The sequence below is a fragment of the Dipodomys spectabilis genome, unplaced genomic scaffold, assembly GCF_019054845.1.
Source record: "Dipodomys spectabilis isolate Male_0828 unplaced genomic scaffold, ASM1905484v1 ptg000365l, whole genome shotgun sequence".
Lineage (NCBI taxonomy): Eukaryota > Metazoa > Chordata > Mammalia > Rodentia > Heteromyidae > Dipodomys > Dipodomys spectabilis.
The window spans coordinates 17,504,895-17,528,444 of record NW_024871042.1 but is presented as its reverse complement, the minus strand read 5'-3'; the positions used below and the strand labels follow the sequence as shown (position 1 = coordinate 17,528,444).

Below are 23,550 nucleotides of genomic sequence, written 5' to 3'. Positions count from 1 at the left end.
TGCTTGTAATCATAGCAACTCAGTAGGCCAAGTGCTGAGAACTGCAATTCAAAGACTGTGGATATACAAATCCCTGAGATTCTTATCTCCAATTAACCAGCAAAAAGCAAGAAGCAGAACTGTGGCTCAAGTGGTGGAGCACCAGCTTTGAAGAAAAAGCTAATGGACATCACCCAGGCCCATTTTTGAACAAAGACAAAATTCAGTGGGCTCATGAGACTTTAATTAGCAGAATAGGACAAGTAAACAAATAAGGAAAAGATGTTGCATATTAGTTATGAGTTCTATAGAGAAAAATCAGACTTGAGCAAAGGTGTAACCTTTCTATTTGAATTTTCAAGCTCCATGACAAGGGCTTAATAACTAACCACTAGCCAAATAGCAGTGGTTAGTTGGTTATAAATTTTGTTTATATTTTCCTTCTACTTTATTCCAAAAGGCAACTGAGCATTTTGTATTCCTGAGCAAGGCAATTTTCTGTTGTTATGGTCAAAAACAGGTCTTTTTTGTTTTCCTGATCTGAATTCCTGGAGGGTAAGGAGAGTGGACTTCAAATAGAGAGGCTAGAAGGAGAACCAAGAGCAGCAAGGCAGAGAATACATTCTTCTCCTCCTGTAGAATGACAGAAATCTGCCATGGGCAAGTGGCAGTGCCTAGGAGAAGAATGGCACAGTGGGGTACTTGGGAACAATAAATACCATTAAGATATTAAGCCTCTTAAAAGATTATTTTGCCCTAGTATGGTAAAGAAGCTGTTGGTATGCATGATCATGTAAAAACTATGTATGGCTTTACAATTTATGTAAACTTAAGGTACCCCCAAATGACTGAAATAAACTTTACATTCCCAGTTTGAAAAGTATATCACATTGAGTTTGATTTAGGGGGAAAAAAAGTAGCTAAAAATGGTGTGCTAACACAGTCCAGTTTGATGAATAAGATTTACCTTGTTACAACCCCAGCTAATCTAATGTCTGCAGTGATTCATATATAGAAAAAAAAATGATACAAAGAAACAAACATGAATTGTTGCTAGATTGAAGAAATGTCTCCATTGAACTTCCTGGTAAATAAATATGGTATTTTCCTCAATTTTGCCACCTATTAGTATGCAGCAATGTCAGAAAACTAAATCAGAGTCGGAAGTTACAGAGAAGGAATATTCAACTTCCTCCTCAAACTATGGAGAATAGGAAAATATATGAAGGTTTGGCCAATAACACCTGCTGGAAACAAGATCACGTAGGACAGTGATTTTCAAACTATCATTTTTAACATGGCTAGGAATTTTCATTCATGCAGGACATTATCTTTTCTTGTCTAGCCATCTACTTAGTTTCAAACCTCATCCTGATCCCAAGTATATCCTGTTTTTTTCATTTATCAAAAATTAACTTGTTTTCATATTACTTACATTCATAAGTTTACACCAATGTTGAGATGAAATGTCCCCATTTCAGTACTCAGCTGGGTGCTGGTGGCTTAAGCCTGAATCCTAACTGTGTAGGAGGCGGAGACTTGAGGATAGCAATTCAAAGCCAGCCTGGAAAGAAAAGTCTTTCCTGTGTATTTAGTATGCCAGATAAGCCAATATGAAAATTCTAAAATTATTATTTCCTTATAACCACCAGAAATCCAGAAGTGAAATTGTGGCTCAAGTGGTATAACATTACCTTTGAACAAAAAAGCTCAGGGATAGCACCCAGAGTTCAAGTCCTAGCCTTGAAAAAATAGTAAAAGACTATTAATAAAAAATAGTAAAAGATTAATATCAACAAAGGAATTGAATTATGTGTGTATATATGTATATGTATATATATATATATATATATATATATACACACACACACACACACACATGTATATATATCAGGAATTGAACTCAGGGCTTCATGCTCAGTCAGCTTGATTGCTTATGACTAGTGCTTTACCACTTTAGTGATGTTTCCAGTATAGCTATTTCTTAAAGAGAGAATATTTATGGTTTTAAAATATGAAAATTTGATTATAACTGAACCTTGGATCTTGAATTCTCACTTGACTTTCTTACTCATGCTGTTACTCTACCATTTGATGAATGCCTCCACTCCAATCTGGTATTTTTGCTGGTAATTGGAGATGGAGTCTGTCAGACTTTTTTACCTGGACTGATTTCAAACTTGATCCTCCAGATCTCAGCCTCCTGGGTAGCTAAGATTATAGGTTTGAGCTCTGGCTCCTGCCTACACCTCAATTCTCAATCTTTCTCCAAATCTCTTACTCTTTTTGGAGATGGAACCTAGGCCCTTGCACACCATCAACAAATACTCTCTTGAGTGATATCCCCAGGTCAAAAGTCTCACTTTCTTGATAACCTGACCTATCTCAGTAAATTAAAAAAGTTCTTTTACTTACTTTGTCCAAAGTCTAGTCTTCTCTTATACAATCAGTTTTCAGAGAGTCAGGTTTATGATACATTGACTCAGTCAACAGTGAAAGTGTATATAATCTCTGAACACTAGAAAGGAGATATTAATAATTGATTCCTCTGTACTTTATAGGTGGTACATATGTATTGCTAGAATTTGAGTATATTACTTCTTGAATTTAAAAACCTTAAGTAAAATACAATCCAGAGTTAACTCTAATTCTGAAAATCAAAATTCTTTATAAAATTGAAGGGAAGGAATGACATCGAAAATGAAATGTGTTATTTACTGTACTTGTTTAACTACAAACCCTCTATTTTTTAACATTTACAAATAAAATTATAAAAATAAAAATTCTTTGTAAAATTGACTTTCCTTAGAAAGTGTTCATTCATATTACCACTAGGTGGCACAGATCTACCAATAACTTCTTAAAGAGTCAGACAAGTTATTTTATACAGAACTTTTCAATTCTATTAGACCACTAAAGATCTCCTCTCCCCTCCCATGGCATATTAGTTTTTCACAAGAATTAACAAAAAACAAAAGTATTTCCTTGTATATTTCTAAGGAACAGTACAGAAACTATTACACAAGCTTTTATCAGTTCATCTTTTTCTTTAGTACTATGGATTAAACCTAAATTATCACACATACTAGGCAAGCACTCTTCCTGAATTACATACATACCAAGCCTTAGTCTATACAAGCTTTTAGGTGATTTTCCATGATAACTTCTTAACATTAGGATGATTAGAGTTGAAGAGGTGTTTTAAACATGCAAAATCTTTAGTTACTCAGGAGGCTGAGATCTGAAGATCATGGTTCAAAGCCAGCAAAAAATCTGTGGGATTCTTATCTCCAATTTACCACCAATCAAGTTTCTTAAGTGGTAGAGCACTGGCGTTGAGGGAAAAAGCTAAGGTACAGTGCATAGGCTTTGAGTTTAAGATTCAGTACTCACACACATACATACACACACACACACACACACACACACACACACAAATCTAAAGGCTATATAGTCAAAAATAGCAGATTTTTGTGATAATTAAACTACTTATATTTTAATCTTTTTATTTTCCCTAAGGAATAATTTAATGAATGAAAATTTTAGATTCAATATGCAAAACTATATTATTACGTAATTGTATTACTAATTAACCAATGCTTAAGACTATAATTACCAATTAACCAAACCTTAACAATCACTTCCTGAATGCTTGAATAATATACAATGAGATGTTAGACATATGCAAACTCTGGAAGATACAAAGGTGAAATATTTATTGCCTCTTGTCTTTATGCAACTTTCAATTTACGCACCTTTCAATTTATGTACCTTTATGCACCTTTCAATTAGTTCCAGCTCAATAGTTAAATCATCTGGATTAAAAGAAAATGATTTATTTAAAAGTAACTATTTTTTTCTGTATTTTATGTAGCCAGGAAAATGTATAAGTAAAAAGAGGTGGCATAAAAGTGCACTAGAAGAAGCCCACCTACTCTATGGATATTCTTATGAGCAAAGGCTAGAAACATGCTACCTATCAAAACACAGTGAGTTTTTCAATTCTTCCCACCACCAAATAAGGATTTCTTCCAATATATGTTTTCTGAAATGTTTATGCATCTAAAATTTGTCTCTTTCTCTTCAAAGGGAAATATTGTATCTGTGTCCATTGCAAAATATTTTTACATATATTAATATCCTGTATTTTGTTCTTGAAACTTTTGTGTCTGTGCACGTGTCAGTGCATGCTAGTCCTGGGGCTTGAACTCAGGGCGGAAGCACATTCCTGAGCTTTTATGCTTAAGGCCAGAGCTCTTTTACTTTAGCCACAACTCCACTTTTGACTTTTTTCCCCCATTGGTGGTTAATTAGAAGTAAGAGTCTCAAAGACTTTCCTGAACTAGCTTGGCTTCAAAGGGCTATCTTCAGATCTCAGCCTCCTGAGTTAGCTAGATTATAGCCACTGGAACCTTGCTGTAAAACTATTATTCATGACTAAAAATATACAATTCAGGGATTGTAGCTAGTGCTTCCTGTTGCATTTCTTACTCTTAGACTATGTGGCCATCTTGTATATTCAAAAACATGCAAGGATTTCAATAGACTCAAAATGAATTGAGAGTATGATCATTTCACTTGGATAGTGCTATACTTTTTCAGAACACAATATTTCTTAAATATTTTAGTTTCAAATGCAAGACAAAATATAACTTTAAACTCTTTTGAATATTAGGTAAAAATATAGTAATATTTTAGATCATTTTCAAAGGCAGTTCTCTGGAATCCTCATGTTTTATAGTTTTTTAAAATTAATTCCTCTAAAAGACTGTAATAGATATAGCACATATTGAATCTAAAGGGGTTATGATAAGCCCATAAAAGATAATTGTTAATGAGCTTAAAATGTTTTACATTTTTTTTACTTAATGTTCATAATCATTTTATATTTTATTCATTCTAAATTACCTTTAATTCTAAAATAGATTACTGTGTTCAGTTCTTAGACTGAACATTCTTTTTTGCAAATATCCATGTATATCTTCAGTAATACCTTACAATACCCAGTAATCTTCTTTATAAAAATATTTTATTTGGGAAAAAGTTCAAATATTATCCTAAGTTTCAGTGTTGAAGCAAATAAGCAGCCTTGAAAAGGGTGTGAAGGCTGAATGACAAGTAAATCTTTCTGGATCATTCTGAGCTCAGGAAAAGAAACTTTTTTTTTTAACCACAATGTGATGTCCCTTGTATTCAAAATATAATGTCTGTATTTTATTGTGAAAATACTGTACAGAGGGGTTACAGTTACATGAGCAAGGTAATGAGTACATTTCTTATTCAGCATTGTTTCCTCCTCCTTTGTTTTTTTCCCTACCCTCCTTTCCATCCTACCTCCTCAGCTACATCTGCAAACTCCCCCCACCCCTCCTCTTAAATTGTAAAGTTCCTTTTTCGACATAGTATCTTGTATATCTGATTGTTGCAATGGTCAATCTGTATCCCTATTTAAACAATTTGTTTTTTCCCTTCCCCTCCCCAAATTATACCACATCAAATACAGTGAAAACAAGGGTTATACCCTGGGGGAGGGACATATAAAGCAACAAAAACATCACATGCTACCTTATAAATACATTAAAAACAATAGTAAGAAAGAAAAAACCCTTGTGTCCTTATCTTGGGGTTCATTTTGCTTAACATCATCTTATCTGACCTTTTCTACATGTCCCAGACATATATTAGTTATGGCAAATAAGGGAAACCATGGGACCTATGGTTCTTTGGGCCTGGCTTACTTCACTTAATATAATTTTTTCCAAGTCTTTACATTTCCTAACAAATGGGTTGATATCATTCTTTCTGATGGAGGCATAGAATTCCATTGTGTATATATTCCACATTTTCTTGATCCATTCATCTACTGAGGAGCATCTGGGTTGGTTCCATATCTTAGCTATGGTAAATAATGCTGCGATAAACATAGTTGTGCTGGTAGCTTTAATATGGTCTTGTTTGTGATCATTCAGGTAAATGCCCAAAAGTGGGATTGCTGGGTCATAGGGGAGTTCTATGTGGATCTTTTGAGGACCCTCCATGCTACTTTCCAAAGTAGTTGAACAAGTTTACACTCCTACCAACAATGCAGTAGGGTTCTCTTCTGACCACATCCCCTCCAGCATCTGTTGTTATTAGGTTTCTTGATTATAGCCATTCTAACTGGGGTGAGGTGATATCTCAGTGTTGTTTTGATTTGCATTTCTTTTATGGCTAGAGATGTTGAGCATTTCTTCATGTGTCTATTGGCCATCCTTTCCTCTTCAGAGAAGTTTCTCTTTAAGTCTTTAGTCCACTTATTTATTGGGCAGTTGTTTCTTTAAGGATTTGTTGTTGGGGGATTTAATTTTTTGAGTTCCAGTTATAGTTTAGATATGAGACCCTTGTCCATTGTATGGCTAGTGAAGACCTTCTCCCAATCCATGGACTTTCTATTGATCTTGCTAGCTATGTCCTTTGTCATGCAGAAGCTCTGCAGCTTCATGAAATCTCATTTGTCCAACCTTTCTCTGATTTCTTGTGTTACTGGGTCTCTATTAAGAAAAGTTCAGCCTGTGCTTAGGAGACCTAGGGTTTCTCCTATTCCGTCCTGTAATGTTTTCAGGGTGTCTGCTTTGACTCTGAGGTCTTTGATCCATTTGGAGTTGATTCTGGTAAAGGGTGATATATAAGGATCTAGCTTTAGTTTTCTACAGGTGATTAACCAATTTTGTCAGCACCATTTACTGAAGAGGCTGTCTTTCTTCCTTCTATTTTTTTAGCTCCCTTATCGAAGATTAGGTGGCTGTATGTCTGTGGGTTCGTTTCTGGGTTTTCAGTTCTATTCCATTGGTCCTGAGGTCTGTTCTTGTGCCAGTACCAAGCTGTTTTGGTTACTATGGCTTTGTAGTAGAGTTTCAAATGTGGTATTGATATTTCTCCACCAATGTTGTTTCTGTTAAGGATTGTTTTTGCTATTCAGGGTCTTTTATTGTTCCATATGAATTTTGGGGTTACTTCTATTTCCTTGAAGAATAAGGTTGGAATATTGATAGGTATCGCATTGAATTTATAGATAGCCCCGGGAAATATTGCCATTTTCATGATGTTGATCCTTCCAATCCAGGAGCATGGGAGGTTTTTCCACTCTCTAAGTTCTGTTTTGATTTTCTTTTTCAGGTTTTTAAAATTTTTCATCATAGAGGAGCTTCACTTCCTTGGTTAAGTTAATTACTAAGTATTTTTTTTTTGTGGGGCTATTATGAATGGAATTGCTTTCCTGATTTCAGTTGTGCTCTTCACATTGTTGGCATACAGAAAAGCCATTGATTTTTTTAAATAGGTTTTTTATTGTGAAAATACTGTACAAAGGGATTACAATCACATGAGCAAGGTAATTAGTACATTTTTTATCAAGCGTTTTGCCTCCTACTTTGTTTTCCCTCTACCATCCCTTCCCTCCCATCTCCATAACTACATTTCCCCCCCTTCCCCTCCTAAATTGTAAAGTTCGTTTTTTGACATAGCATCTTAATTGTTTAAATATGGATACAGGTTGACCCATTGCAACAATGAGATGTACAAGCCATTGATTTTTGAGGGTTAATTTTAAACCCTGCTACTTTGCCAAAGTTTTGAGTCAGTTCAAGTAATTTGGGAGTGTAATCCATGGGATTCTTAAAATACAAGATCATGTCATCTGCAAAGAGGGAGAGTTTTATTTCAACTTTCCCTATTTGGATCCCCTTTATTTTTGTATCTTGTCTTGTTGCTGCAACTTGGCATTCTAGTACTAAATTGAAAGAAGTGGAGAGAGTGCACATCCTTGTCTTGTTCCTGAGTTTAGAGGAAATGGCTTTAGTTTTTCACCATTAACTATAATGCTGACTGTAGATTTGTAATATACAGCCTTTATTATATTGAGGAATGTTCCATGGATTCCTAATTTTTCCAGAGCCTTCATCATAAAAGAATGTTGGATCTTGTCAAATACTTTTTCTGCATCTATCGAAATAATCATGTGGTTCTTCTCCTTGTTCTTGTTGATGTGATGAATTATATTAATTGATTTGTGTATATTGAACCAGCTTTGCATCCCTGAAATGAATCCTGTTTGATTGTGGTGTATGATTTTTTGCATGAATTGTTGAAGTCGATTGGCCAAAATTTTGTTGAGAAGTTATGCTTCAATGTTCATCAAAGAAATGGGTGTATAGTTTTCTTTCTTTGATGAGTCCCTGGCTGGTTTTGGGGTAAGGGTTATGATGGCTTCATAGAAAGAGTTCAGTAGTGAACTTTCAATTTCATTGAAGAGTTGGATGAGTATTGATGTGAGTTCTGCTTTGAAAGACTTGTAGAATTCCACTGTAAATCCATCTGGTCCTGGGTTTTTCTTAGATGGGAGGACTCTTCTTGTTGTTTCTATTTCAGTGCTTGATATGGGGCTGTGAAGTTGGTTTAACTCATCTTGGTTTACTTTTGGCATGTCGATATTTGCTAGAAAATGGTCCATTTGTTCAGGGTGCTCAAATTTATTAACATAAAGGTTTGAGAAATATTCCTTTATACTGTTCTGAATCTTGTTTCTGTGATGATGTTTCCATTCTCATCTCTGAGATTGTTTATTTGGGTGTGTTCTCTTTTTTTCTGATAAGATTTGCTAAGGGAATTTTGTTAATTTTTTCAAGGAACCAACTCCGTTTTATTGATTCTATTTTTTAATTCTAATTCATTTAATTCTGATTTAATTTTAATTATTTCCATCTACTGTATTGCAGTTTATCTTGCTGGTCTTTTTCAAGAAGGTTCAGATGTCTCATTAAATTGTGGTTTCAGATCTCTCCACAATGTTGATGGAGGATCTCAGAGCTATAAACTTGCCTGAATATTGCCTTTGCTGTGTCCCAGAGGAGCTGATACTTTGTGTGTTCATTTTTTTTCTTTTTTTTTTAATTTAATTTTATTTTATTTGTGAACATACTGTACAGAGGGGTACAATTACATGGGCAGGATAATGCGTACATTTCTTACCAAGCATTGCAGCCTCCTCCTTTGGTTGTGTGTTCATTTTTGTTGAATATCATGAACAGTTGAATTTCCTTTCTAATCTCTTCCATCACCCACTGGTGATTTAATAGTGTGTTGTTCAGCCTCCATGTGTTATAGGACTTTCTTTGGTGGCTTTTGGTGTTGAGTTCTACTTTTATTGCCTTGTGGTCTGAGAGAATGCAGGGCATAATTTCAATGTTTCTGAATTTGGACAAGTTTCTTTTGTGACCTAAAATGTAGTTTGTTTTGGAAAATGTTCCATGTGCTGCTGAGAAAAATGTGGATTCTGATGTTGCTGGGTGAAATATTTGGTACATGTCTGATCTATGCAGTTGTTTAGATCTGTGGTTTCTCTGTTGAGTTTTTGCTGAGTTGATCTATCTAGTGGGAATAGTGGTGTGTTAACATCCCCAACAATTAATGTCTTTGGATCTATGTGAGGTTTAAGGGAAAATAGTGTTTCTTGGATAAATTTTTTGGTGAATATTCATTTAGAATTGTAATATCCTCCTGAAGGAGAGATCCCTTAGTTAGTATGTAGTGACCTTCTTTATCTCTTCTCACTAATTCTAATTTGAAGTCCATTTTATCTGATATTAGGATTGCAACTCCTGCCTGTTTATGGGGGCTGTTTGCTTGGTAGATTTTATTCCAGCCTTTCACTTTCAGAAAATGTTTGTTTTTATGGGCAAGGTGTGACTCTTGAAGGCAGTAGATAAAAGGATCTTGCTTTTTAATCCAACTAGACAGTCTATATCGCTTAATTGGAGAGTTAAGTCCATTAATGTTGAGAGTTAGGACTGAGAAATGTTTGGTAGTTCCTGCCCTGTTCTTTACCTTCTTGAGGGCTGCGACGACTGGGTTCTTCCTGTGGTTCTTGGATTCTCAATTTGGGTGCAGTTTCTTGGCCTTTATTGCGGTCTTGTTGGTTTTCTATGTGAAGGACATCTTTAAGTATCTTTTGTAAGGCTGGTTTGGTGGAGATATATCGTTTCAGTTTTTCTTTGCTATGGAAGGTTTTTATTTGACTTTCTGTTATGAAGGAGAATGTAGCTGGGTACAGTATTGTTGGTTGATAGTTATTTGTCTTTAGGGTGTAGTATACTTCATTCCAGGCTCTTCTTGCTTTGGTTCTCTCTGCTGAGAAATCCGGGGATATTCAAATTATTATAAGTGATTGATCTTTTCTCCTAGACAGCTTTAAGGATCCTTTCCTTGGTCTGAATTAATCCTGTGAGGATTATTATGTGACGGTGGGATGTCTTGTTCTGGTCTCATCTATTTGGGGTTCTGAATGCTTCTTTTATCTGAATAGGCCTATCTTTTTCCATGTTTGAGAAGTTCTCTGCTAGGATCCTGTTAAATAAATTTCCTAGACCATTAACTTCTGTCTCTAGGTGCTCCTCTACACCTATTATCCTCAAATTAGGCCTTCTGATGCTGTCTTCCAAATGTTGAATTGCTTTATCATATTTCTTGGATTTGTCTTGGATAGTTGTGTGTTGGATAGTTGTATGTTCTTTCTCTATAATATCTAAGCTGTCTTCAATCCCCAAGATTTGATCTTCTGCCTGGTCTAACCTACTGTCAAGAATTTCTACTTTGTTTTTTATTTCCTTTCCTTCTAATTGGTCGGGTTTGATGGCTTCAAATTCTTTGTTGGAGCTTTGTCTTAGATCATGTATGAATTTCTTTACTTCCTTAATTTGGTGTTCAGTGTTTATTCTCAAATCACTTAGTTGATTTCCTTCTGACTTGCTCCATTCAGCATTCCTGTTGTGGTCTCCCTGGATTCCTTCAGCTGTCTGTTTATGGATTCCATGAGTGCCTGTATTGATCTTTGTCTATTCTCATTCTGCTCACACAATTCCTGTATTATTCCTTGATTAGCTTCCTCACACTCATGAAATTCCTGTCTTACTCTTTGACTGTTCTCAGCGTGCTCATGAAATTCCTGTCTTTCTCTTTGACTGTTTTAACCTGCTCACACAATTCCTGTATTTCTCTTTGATGGTTCTCAGCTGCTCATGCAATTCCTGTATTAATCTTTAAGTAGCTTCCTCAAGCTCACGAGATTCCTGTATGAATTTTTGATTAGCATCATTAGCTCGTGAAGTTCCTGTATTAATCTTTAGTTTGCCTCATTTTGCTCTCTATCACACTCACAGTGAGTCCTTTGCAGGTTTTCAATCTTTTCATTCACTCTGTTTACCAGTAGTGTTTGTAGAGCTTTTTGGGAAATCTCTGGATTATTCATTAACTGTTCTGTCACCTGATTATCCTGAGTGGGAGTTGAGATACCCAGACTTGCCATTTTTCTTGTGTTTCTCTGGCTTATTCTGCCCATTTGGTGTGAAAGTAACACCAATTTTGTGCTAGAACACTATTTTAAGACAAGCATCAACCAGAGTCAAAATGGCTGCAGATACAATGTAGCTCAACAGATACAATCTATTCAACATCAAACAACTATGGATTAATGGGCTAACAACATCAAAGAGGGAGTCAGCAAACCAGAAATTTTTAGGTTTACAGAGAATTGTGGGGAAAAATAGGATTAGAGAGATGTGGAGAGATAAAAGGAGAGTGAACTTAACTAAGTCCTAATCTCACACGGGGAAATGGATAGGACAGAATAATAGGAGAGAGATTTTAAAAAATAAACAAGAAAAAATGGAAAAACAAAAGTTTTAATTTAAGAAAATGAAACACTTAAAAATTATGTAAGTATAAAGAAATGATATTGAGAGAAGAAAGGATATGATGAGAGGAGGGGAGAAATAAAAAGGAAAAATGAAAAAATTTCTTAAAATTGGAATACTTGAAAATTATATAGTTATAAAGAAATAATACTACTATTAAAGAAGTTAAGCCTAAGAGGTTGTGAATTAAGTAATAAATTTCTGGTTAAGTATGTACACAATGAGGGATAAGATCTAATAACTGAAGACAGGTATATATCTGGGGTTGAACAGAACAGCAATTAAATAAAGAAAAAGAGAAAAGAAAAAAAGGTACCAAAAGGTCAAAAGAGATTTTTAAAAATAAAAATAAAAAGCATACACACATATACCTAAAATAAAAATTATGAAAAAAAATAATAGAAAACAATTTTTTAAATAAAAAAATAGGTAGACAAAAGAGTTCTTTGATTTTGTGTGTGTGTGGGGGGGGGGGGGAGATCTTACATCTCCCCTGTGTCTGTAACCAGTCTCTTGGTGGAGCCTCTGGTCTGCTTGTGGTGTTTGGTTTTCCTATGGCTTAATGATTTCTTAAGTCAGTTTGTTTGAGCAGGCAGAAAAATGCTCTGTGTTACCCAGGACTTTGTGATCCTCCTCCCAACCTAGTTCAGTGGGAGGAAGATCTGCTTTGAGGCAGATGGCTGTTTCCTCTAGCTTGGAGTTGCTGTGATGAGGCTAGGTTCTGGGTAGAGTTGAGGCCTATCAGCAATCAGTAGCTTTTCCCTGAGGGGCTAGCTCCTGAGACACTCACAGAACCCAGCCTGGAACCATTCTCAGGGTTTATGTTTACTGAGCTTTAGTTTGTTTATCCTGCAATGGGGAGGGGCAGTCTCTGGCTTTGTTTAACCAGTGAAGAAAGTCACTCCTCAGGATGCCGAGCTATCTCTGCCTGGGCAGGATGACTTTCCCTTGGGAGGAGCTGAGCCTGTCAGGTAAGGTCAGGTTCCTGTGACTTGCTGAATGGCTCCAATTGTTTTCTTCCCAGGCTAGCTGTTCGACCAGGCCATTGTCAGATGGAGATCTCTGGTGGTGGGGGAGGAGCTGCCATCCCACTGTGGCTCTGTAAGAGGGAGTGAGGATGTCAGGGTTTTACTCATGCCAGACTCCTGATTCCTGGGCCTTCCCTGGTCCGCAATCAATAGGATAAAGTTTTATGCTCCTTGTCAGTTCTTGCTCATGGTGAGTAGAATCAGCTCACACGCCGCGTCTGGTGCCTTTGTCCCGGATTCTCTTTGTTGGTATGGGGCTGGGCTGCTGCTGCTAGCAAGTGCTCAGATCTGTCTCCTTGACCAAGCTGCCTGGATTTTCCCTCTCTGGCCAGACTCTCTGTACTGTGATGGCACACTTGGTGTGATTTTCTAGCCTAGGACTGTTCACTGGAACACTAAACTGCTTTCTATGTGAGAGCTTGTTTAGCCTCCAGCTTCTCCTCTGCCATCTTCCTCCAGTCCTAATGTCTTTATTTTTTTAATTATGTTTTAATATTATCATATACAATGTGGTATGTGTTTACTTGTACATTTATAAATTACATTTAGCTTCCACAGATGAGAGAAAATATATTTCCTTTGCCTCTCTGGGCTGATATACTTAATTTCTTCCAGATCCATTTTTTTTTTTTGCAAATGATGTATATAATTCTAACGGATGAGTAAAATTCCATTGTGTATATAGGCCACATTTTCTCAATCATTTCATCCACTGAGGGGAATCGGGTTCTTTCCATACTATGTCTATGGTGAATAGTGTAGCAGTGATCATAGTTGTGCAAATGGCTTTAGTGTCCCCTGATTTGAAATCTCATGGATAAAGGCCCAAGAGTGACATTGCTGGATCATAGGGTAGTTGTTAATTTTTTTTGAGAAATTTCCAAACTGTTTTCCAGAGTAGTTACATCAACCTCCATTCCCAAAAGTATATTAGATCTCTGTTTGCCCCCACATCTGTGCCAGCCATTTGTTCACCCAGTTATGGCTTATTTGCTGGTGAATTGGAGTCAAGAGTTTCATGGACTTTTCTGTCTCAGCTGGCTTTGAATCACAGTTCTCAGATCTCAGCCTCTTAATTAGTTAGTATGTAAGCATGAGTCACTAGCTCCTGGCTTGGGTCTGCTTTCCACTAGCCGTAGTCTTGCTTTATTAACGATTATGAACTATGTATTCTCTATTTTGTGTGGGAACTATTGTATCTCGTGTCCTTTCCATCCCTTTCCAGAGTTCTTGGAGAATAGTTATTTTCTGATTGCTACTATAGTAGTTCATTTTCTTGCTAAAATCATAGAATTTGATGTAATTCATTTTATTGTTGAGAGCTGTGCTCTAAGTACTTTCTTTTTGTCTTGAGGGCTCCAAAGTAGTGAGACATGACCAGATTCCCACTAATTATATCTTTGTCAAAATATGATCAGTCTCTTCACTGTTTATAAAATAGCTGTATTCGTTCTTGCATCTGCTTGACACCCAGTGTAGGGTCTGATATAGTAATCAGTTTCTCACCATATTTTCAAAGGTAGTTTTTGAGGCCATTATGTAGACATTTCACAAATAAATTAAGTACATTAAAAGCATTCACATTTCATCACAGCCATTTTGAGGATTTTGTTCACCTATTAGATTTTTATTCCAATCTAGAAATAATTGTTCTAATATTATCCATATTCTTTTGATTCTGCATGAATTTACACATTATTGTTTAATACAACTCTTTCATTGTTAAAATGTACAGCATTATTAAGTGATTTATAATAAAACATAATGAGATTATAACTTAATCTGATTTACTTAATCAGATTATAATAAATCACAAAGCTTTGTCCACTTGATTTAGTTTTTGTGGTATTAACTAACCATGGCTCCAACTTAGTAACTCTTCTACTGGTACTTAAAAGCTTTTGATCATACAGAAATACTCATTTTATTTTCTGAAAACTAAGCAAAGCTGAAAAGGAAGGAGATAGGGTCCACAAAGCTCTCTGATGCTATGACTCTAGTTACTTGAAGATCTCCCATAAAGTCTCACATGCCAAAGGCTCCAGTCTCCCAAAAGCTCTACCCGGGAACAAAAACCTTTAAAGGAAATTCACTTTCAAACTATAGCACTTACTTCTAGAATTTAAGTAGTTTTATATTTTTTTTTTTTTTTTTAAATTTTTTTTTTTAAATTTTTTTTTTTTTAAATTTTTTTAAATTTTATTTTAAGTAGTTTTATATTTTATGTTTAAGGTTATAATCTATTTTGAATTAATTTTTGTAAGGTCTATATTTTCATTTTTTGCATGTAAGTATCTATTTTTAAAGAACCATTGTCATTGTCTTTGCTGTATTATCAAAGATCTGTTAAGTATATTTATGTTGGTTTATTGCTGAGCTCTCTATCCTGTGTCATTAATCAATTTGTCTATTCTTTCACAATACCACATTGTTTTGATTACTTGAGCTTTATTGTAAGTCTAAATTGGGGCAGTCAGTTTTCCAACTTTTTTTCAACACAGAGTTGTTACAAGTCTTTCTCCTCTTTATTTAAACTTCAGAATCAGTTTGAAGATTTCCTCAGAATAACCTGCTGAAATTTTAATTGGGATTGTGTTATATCTATAGATCAATTTGGGGAGAATTAACATCCTGAAATGAGTGAATCTTCCTAGCCATGAACATAAAATCTATCCACATTTATTATTATTTATATTTTAACCTGTCTCTTTGGAGATTTATAGTTTTCCTTTAGAGTTTAAACATGGTCTGTTAGATTCATTTCTAGGTATATCATGTTTGGCAGAATTAAAGTAAGTAATACTGTATTTTATCATCAAATTCACTTGAGCATTTATGGTAAGAGAATAGTTATGGACTTTTGTATGTTTACCTTGTTTCCCTCAATTTTCTTCTAACTAGTTTCAGGAGTTTTCTTTTTCATTAATATTTTTGGATTTTCTACATAAGTAATCATGTATTCTGTGAACAAACACAACTTTTATTTATTCCTTCCAAACTTTATATTTTTATTTTTTATAACAATAGTTATAAATTCCAGCATCTTTGGAAAGGGTGGTTTAGAAGGGCAGTTAAATATGTTAACTTTAGATTGTTTTGAAATATTCGTGATAAAATTGAGTAAGTTCCTATTTCTCTTTTAGTTTGCCGAGTTTTTTTTTTTTTTTAAATTATGAGTAAGTGTTGGATTTTTGCCAGTCTTCTCTTAGTAGGGTCAGGTGTTTTGTTTTTCTCTTTAGTCTGCTTATGGGAAAAATTATTTTAATCTATTTTCAGTTGTTGAAACATCTTACATCCTTGGTTAAGTCTCACTTTTTCATTGTATAGAATTTTCTTTCTATATTATTGGATTTCATTTGCTAACATTGCCTTTTATTAACAAATTTTACATCTCTGTTTATATTTATTCATCTAAGCTTTTATTTTCTTGTTATGTATATCTGTTTATGTGCTAGGGAAGTGCTGGTCTTGCTAAGTGAAGTAGTAAATATTTCTTCTGCTTCTATCTTTTGGAAGAGTTTTTATAGAATTGGTATAATTATATTGTTAAATGTTTGGTGGAACCAATCTGGGCCTGGAGGTTTAGTTTAGAAGATTATTGACTCAATTTCTTTAGTAGATTTAGTCCTATTCACATTGCCTAGTTCTTCTTGTGAGTGTTGGAAGATTATATACTTCAAAACTGATGATTTCATATAGATTATCAAATTTATGGGCATAGTGCATAGTATATTTTATCATCCTTTTAAAGCCTATGGTATGTGTAACAGTGACTCCTCTTTATTTTCTGATATTAGTAATCTACAGTTTTTTTTTTTCTTCATGCTTACTTGCTTTTATAGTTAATCTTATCATGGGGAGTTTTAGTTGGGTCCTTGGTTTTGCTTTTGAAATGGGTTTTACTCAACTCTCCTGACTTGGCTTGCTAAAATAAGTCATTGGGTCCAGGAGCTAGAAAGTTCTTGTCATATCAGAGTAAGTATGTAAGGATGATCACCCAGGAGACTTAAGCAGGAGTAGTTTTGTTAATACAAAACAAAAGTACATCCTCTAGATGAGGTTTCTAGATAAAAGGGGTGATCACTCCTGGAAAAGCTCATGCTTGTAATCCTATCTAGTCTGGGGCTGATATCTGAAGATCAATCATAGGAAGCCAACCTGGTTACAAAAGTCTGTGACATTCTTATCCTCAGTTAACCACAAAAAGCCAGAAGAGGAGGTGTGGTTAAACTGGTAGAGTGATAGCCTTGAACACAAAGGTTCAGCGGCAGTGTCCAGGTCCAGAGGTCTAGCCCCAGGACCAGTGCAAATAAAATTAATTAATTAATTATTGAGCCAAATGTATTAGTGTCATGGCTCAAGTAGGAGAGTGTCTGACTAACAACCACAAAGCCCCAGTTCATTACCCCTCCCTCCAAGTTCTTATTCAAAATCCTGCATATAATAGATGTGCATGTCATAATATCCTGGATTTAATTCCTGACACAATATATTCAAGAACATTGCAAGCTGACAAGAGCCTAGCAATCAGGCATAATAGATGCTATCTTAAGGAAGTGCAACTAAGCAATGAAAGTTAGAGGAAGGTTTTCAAACACAGGTATCAATTCCAGCTATTATTACTTTGGATTGGTTAGCTCTATTCAACTTCAGTATACTAAATATTTTAGAATTTTCACTTAAAGGACCACTGGAAACAAAGTACTGTAGTAATTGTTTAATTATGCCTTCATTTGAGTGGGATTACAGACACTTTTGAAATGTCTTTTATTTGATTATTTTGTAGGTAAATCCAAAGCAGATAGCAAAGTTGCTATGATGGCCAAGAAAAGGGTAAGATCATGTTTTTTTAAAAAAATTAATAAATGAACTTCAAATTCTATTTGTGTGATGCTATTTTACAAAGAAAATAAAATTATTTAAAAACAATATGACAAATAATCTATTTTTTCTTCCAAATGTTAGTTGAACATATATTTGTTTTCTTAGACTGACTCTACAAAACCAACATTTATGATTACTTGTATCAGTGTTTCAGAATTGGGAAATAGAACAGTAGAAATAAGAGGACAAGTGAACAATTACTTTCCTTTAAATAATTGTTTATTTTATATCTCATATACATACTCATATGCAAAAATGTTTCTTATGCATACTCATATACTAAAGTGTTTTTTCTTCTACTTTAAATTGCTATAGTATTTACAGATTATCTTATGGAAGTTTTAAATAATTGGAGTTTATAGCTTAGTATGGGTATTGTATCACTCATTTGAAATTTTTGTTTTCTTTTATTTTTGTCTTATTTGGTTACAAGTTCTCACCATGTAGTTCAGATTGGCCTGAACTTGCTATACTTCTGCTATCCAAGTGCTGGGAATATAGATATGTCATTACCATCGGGCATTTCAACCAATTTTTTTTTTGGAGGGGGTCCGGTCGTGAGGCCTGAACTTTGGCCTGGGCGCTGTCCCTCAGCTCTTCAGCTCAAGGCTAGCACTCTACCACTTGAGCTATAGTGCCACTTCCGGCTTTTTTGTTTTTGCTTATGTGGTGCTAAGGAATCGAACCCAGGGCCTCATGCATGCAAGGCAAGCGCTCTACCACTGAGCCACCTTCTCAGCCCCTCAACCAATTTTTTGAACACAGACTTTTTCATGAAAAGTTATAAACTCAGTAGAATTTCTGAACTATTTCTCTTTTTAAAAATTGAATATATTCTGAATATGTGAAGAAATGCTTACTTACTGTCAAAAATATGATTTATATAGCATGAACCTTGATGTTCTCAAGTGGCCATGCTTTTATGGGACGCTACTGAAAAACATACATAGAACAAGTTCTTCCAGTTTGTTCACAATAAAATGAATTATGGTGTAAAGGAAAGATGATGGTAGGATTTCCTGTGCTGACTGGTGGAATTGGAACAGGGTAGACCCTAGGGAGTTTCAACAAAGGTGATTAGGCATGAATCTAGAGATGACTGGGAAATTGGATGGGCATCATTTTGTATTTGTGTGTGTGTGTGTGTGTGTGTGTGTGTGTGTGTGTGTGTGTGTGTGTGTGTGTTATAAGTCCTTTGAAAACCAGACTGTTTCAGATTGGTACTAGTGGCCTTAAAGCTAACTACTCACGAGGCTGAGATCTGAAGGATAGAGATTTAAGACAGGAAAGTCCATGAGACTGTGTATCCTATCCAAAGTAACCAGCATCATAGATACCATAGTTTTGTTATCTAATACATACACACACATACACTCACACAAGTGTGTGTGAGTGCTGGAATTTGAACTCTCTGCCTTGCACTTCAGTCACATCCCCACACGTTGTTGCTTTAGCTATTTTTCAAGTAGGGTCTTTAGGCCTGGGACTCTTCTCAGACAGTTATCATCCTACCTAAAGTATCTCTTATAATTTGGAGGTCAGGCACATGTCAACATACCTGGCTTATTTATTGAGTCAGGGTCTCACTCACTGTCTTCCCAGTCTGGTCTCAAACTTTCATCTTTCTTCTCTCAATTATCAGGTATTACCCCTGGAAGACAGAATTTTAGAATCATTGGGAAGTTACCATCTTAATTAAAGGTTAAAATTTTTTTATTAAGTTGATGTATTTATTTACAGCCATTTTTCTATTATGTGTTTAGTTTTATAGTTATAATTGTTGATAATTATAATTATAATATACTTACAGTTTTCATAATCACAAATATTTTCCACATTGTTTTATGTTTTTTAAAATTACTTTTAGAATTTGTTTATGGACTAGGAAATTTTAAGAATGAGTGTGGATGGGATAGATTGGAGAAGGGAAGATTCATCAAAACTCATTCATTGTACACACAAATAGACATAATAAATTGAAACCCCTTTGTATAACTATTTGAAGATCATTTTTAAATATTTGAAAAATAAAACTATTTAAAATTTCTGGATAATTTTGCCCTGCAAAAGAGTGAGGTTTTTTAGCTAATGATAATTACAATTCACATAGTACAAGAAAATATCTATACATTACAACTAAATACAGACATATTAATGAATTTAAAGTCATTGATTCATACTTGTTCAATAACTCATTTTGGAGATTCTATAATTTTTCTAGTCTCTTTGACTCTCTTCACTTTTCTTTTTTTTCTTTATTTACCAGGTATAATTTCAAATTAGAAAAGGACTTCTTTTTCAGTTTATTCTGTCTGTCTGTCTTACATATAGAAATTATGTGGCTATATCTTTTTCCTAATGCTTATTAGTGTCAATAATTTAGTTAATGCCATTTAAAAGATAAAAATTTATGATTACTCTCTTAATTTATACATTTATGAACAAACAATTTAGAGTATTATACCTTATGATGAAAAAATTTTCTCTAGAGTTATTAACAAATTCTTCATAGCAAGCAGAAAATTTTCATTAGCTTGGTTAGTAGAAGTTGTTTACAATTTATGACTGAATATCTAGATGTTCCTGTTAATTACTAAGCTCGCAATTATTAATATGGAATTTATGTACTTCAAGTCACTTAATTTACTTAGCTTTATATGCGTATTTCCCCAAAGATAAATATCCCATCAGATCCTTACTGTTGGTTTCTAATCCTAGGCAGAGAGAAAGCTCAGAAAATACTAGAAAGCAGTGAACCCTTCAGAAAAGTCACAGTTGGGTTTAAAATTCATTTAGTTTCCTTTTGGAAACCAAAATTTTTTTTGTAAACTAAAGTGTTTTTCAGATGTAATCATTGAGATTTTCCATCACAAGTTTTGCATTTTCTGTACTGTTAGATTAGTTTTCTTTCAGTTGTCAAAGAATAAAATTTCAATAAATTGAATTTAAAGATCTAATTGGTTTTATTAGCCATTCATAAATCAGTCAGTAGGATATAACAGAATGATCATATCAACTTTTGAAAGCAGCCCCAGCAATATAGAGATAGCTTAATATAAAAGGCAGATTGCTTAATATCAGACTATTTACAGCTGTTTTCCTAGTGTGGGTTACAATAGAGATAGTTTCTTTCGCATGCTGGCTCAGGTTAACTGGACCCCTTTAGATTGGTTGTGGTAAGTCTTTTATTATTGCTATTTACTTTTTAAATCATCTGTAAGTAGTTGTACAAAGAAGGTGCTGTGTAACAAAGCAGTTTATTAATACCATGCATGTTGATCAGTGTCACCCCTTCAACATTCTCCACCCCTTTCCCTTACTTTTCTTAGTGTTGTGATATATACGATGAATTCTTGAATACATTCCCACCTTCTCCCCTCTTCCCTTCTTATTCCCCTACTTAGATGTACCCATTTCCTGGCGTTGGTTTTGTTGGGCTTTGACCTTATCCTTCTACAAGATTATACTATTTGAGCTCTCCATGGAGTCTATACTATACTTCAGTTAATCCATTAGTAAACAGTTGTATATCACCAATGTATTTACTTATGGATGCATCATAGGCCCATTCTAGCTAGATCATGGTAAGCCTTCTACTTCTGAGAAAACTAGCCTGTTCTAAGTTCAGTGTAGTTATTTGGCACCTAGAAAAAGCGACTCTATCCTGGTTTGTTGAAGGAGCCTCCATAACAGTGGCCTCCCTCCCTTCCTTCCTTCCTTCCTTCCTTCCTTCCTTCCTTCCTTCCTTCCTTCCTTCCTTCCTTCCTTCCTTCCTTCCTTCCTTCCTTCCTCCCTCCCTTCCTTCTTTCCTTCCTTCCTTCCTTCCTTTCTTTCTCTTTCTTCATTTATTTATTTTGTCAGTTGTGGGGCTTGAACTCCCAGCCTAAGCACCATCTCTGAGCCTCTTTGTGCTCATTTGAGCACAATTTTGAGTCATTGTGCCATTTCTGATTTTTGAGTGGTTAATTGGAGATAAAAATCTCACAGGGACTTTTCTGTCTGTGCTAGCTCTGAACCATGATCCTCACATCTCGGCCTCCTCAGTAGATTACAGACATGAGCCACCAGCACCTGGCTTTCCATACATTTTATTTAACACCCTTCATTTGTCTGGATAGCTAACAGTGAAATATATTGTGTTAAAAAAGGAAGTTTTTTTGAGAGTTTAATGTTTTAAGTTCTCTCTATATTCTGGATATTAGGCCATTGTCTGATGGCAAAAACCTTCTCCCATTCTGTAGGCTGTATTTTTAGCTTGCTGCCTATGTTCTTTGCCATGCAGAAACTTTTTTGATGCAGTCCCATTTATCAAGTCTTTTTCTCTTTGATTTGCTGTACTTCTGGATCTTTATTCAGAAAGTTTCTACCTATGCCCACCCAGGAGCCCTACTCTTTCCTGTAATAATTTCATGGTTTCAGATCTTACATTAGGGTCTTTAATTCATTTTGGATTGATGCTAGTGCAAGGTGATATATAAGAATCTAGTTTCAGTTATCTGTATGTGGATATCTAGTTTTGCCAACACAATTTATTGAAGAGATAATCTTTCTTCCAGCCTAAGTTTTGGGCTCCCTTATTGAATATTAAATGGTTGCAGGTCTGTGGGTTTATTTCTGTGTCGTCTATTCTGTTCCATTGATCTTCAGGCTGTTTTTGTGCCAGTACCAAGCTGGATTTTTAATTACGATAGCTCTGTAAAAGAGTTTGAATTTGGGATTTAAGGGAAATCACAAATAATGCAGTTTTTTGAAAGCCAAAATCCAAGCTCAGCAAAATAAAATACCTGGAAGCAGATACTTGGGAAAGGGGTAGGTGACTAAAGGGGAGAAGAGGGGCAAAATGAAGATGGTAGTTTGATTTATAGCTGATAAAATTTAAGAGTGAGGGAAATGGTGTTTAGGGGAGGAATGGATGAGAATGCTGAAAGAGATGACATTGATGACGATATATTGTATTTATAAGCTACTTTGTTAAATTGCAACTCTTCTGTACAACTACTTACGGATAATAATAATAAATTAAAATTAAAATAATGAGAATAAAAATTGCCCAGAAGAAAAAGGAAAGGAACCTGAATTTCTAAGTTTTATCCTAGGTATAGATATTCAAAGATCATGAAGACTTTCATACTATTGAGACACATTTATTCTGCTGTTTGTGTTGTGCAGAGCTTACAAAACCCTTATGGCATCCTGACCTTCCTGGTTCTGTAGCTGACAGAGACATAGGTTTGCAGCTGTATAACAGGCATTGCCTGCTTAGTGTTGCAACTCAGCAGCAAACAATGCCTGCCAATGTTGCAGCTACACTGAAGGCTATGCAGCTATAGCCTTCTTAGATTCTTATTTCAGGAATTCAGCAATAAAGTCCACTGATGAGAGAAGATGAGTGCAGAGAAATTTACTAAGAAGAGAAGTATCTCATTCGAAAACCATAGCTGCTGTGTGTGTGCGTGCGTGCGTGCGTGCGTGAGTGTGTGTGTGTGTGCAGCCTTGTGCACTCTGTGGCTTGAGTCTAGGGCTGTGCTCTGATTGCTTGTCCTTTTTATGATTAGGTATTTAGGAAGGTGACTTTGTATTGGTCAGTTCCCAACACTTGATTGGTTGTTAATTTCTAATCTGATCCCTTTTACAAATCCTCTCCCCAAGATAGTGGAAAGGTTATTGTAACTAGAAGAAGCTAGATAGGGACAGAAGCAATAGTCAAAACAATGTGTGTTTTGCAACTGATTTCTGCTTGCTAGACCAACATACTGTCCAGGGGCCTTGGGTCTTTACTAATCTACCTTTTCATTATAAGTAAAGTACCTGAAAGTGAAGCACTTCTTTACTATATTAGAGCTCCTTGAAGTTTCCTGTTACTCCTATCTTCAGCCACAATTGGAGGTGTTAAAATCTTTCATGCCTTTTGTTCAAGATGACCTGGTGACCAA

At 35.1% G+C, this 23,550-nt stretch overlaps 1 protein-coding gene across 3 annotated transcripts in view; it reads left to right on the top strand.

Moving 5' to 3' along the window:
* Positions 1-23,550, top strand: part of Zcwpw2 (zinc finger CW-type and PWWP domain containing 2) — a 92,544-nt gene that overhangs the window by 48,407 nt on the left and 20,587 nt on the right. For all 3 annotated transcript variants that reach the window (XM_042666567.1, XM_042666568.1, XM_042666569.1), the window contains 2 exons: positions 3,854-3,968; positions 17,520-17,566. In XM_042666567.1, coding sequence (XP_042522501.1) covers positions 3,854-3,968; positions 17,520-17,566 — 162 coding nt within the window. The remainder of the gene's footprint in view (positions 1-3,853; positions 3,969-17,519; positions 17,567-23,550) is intronic.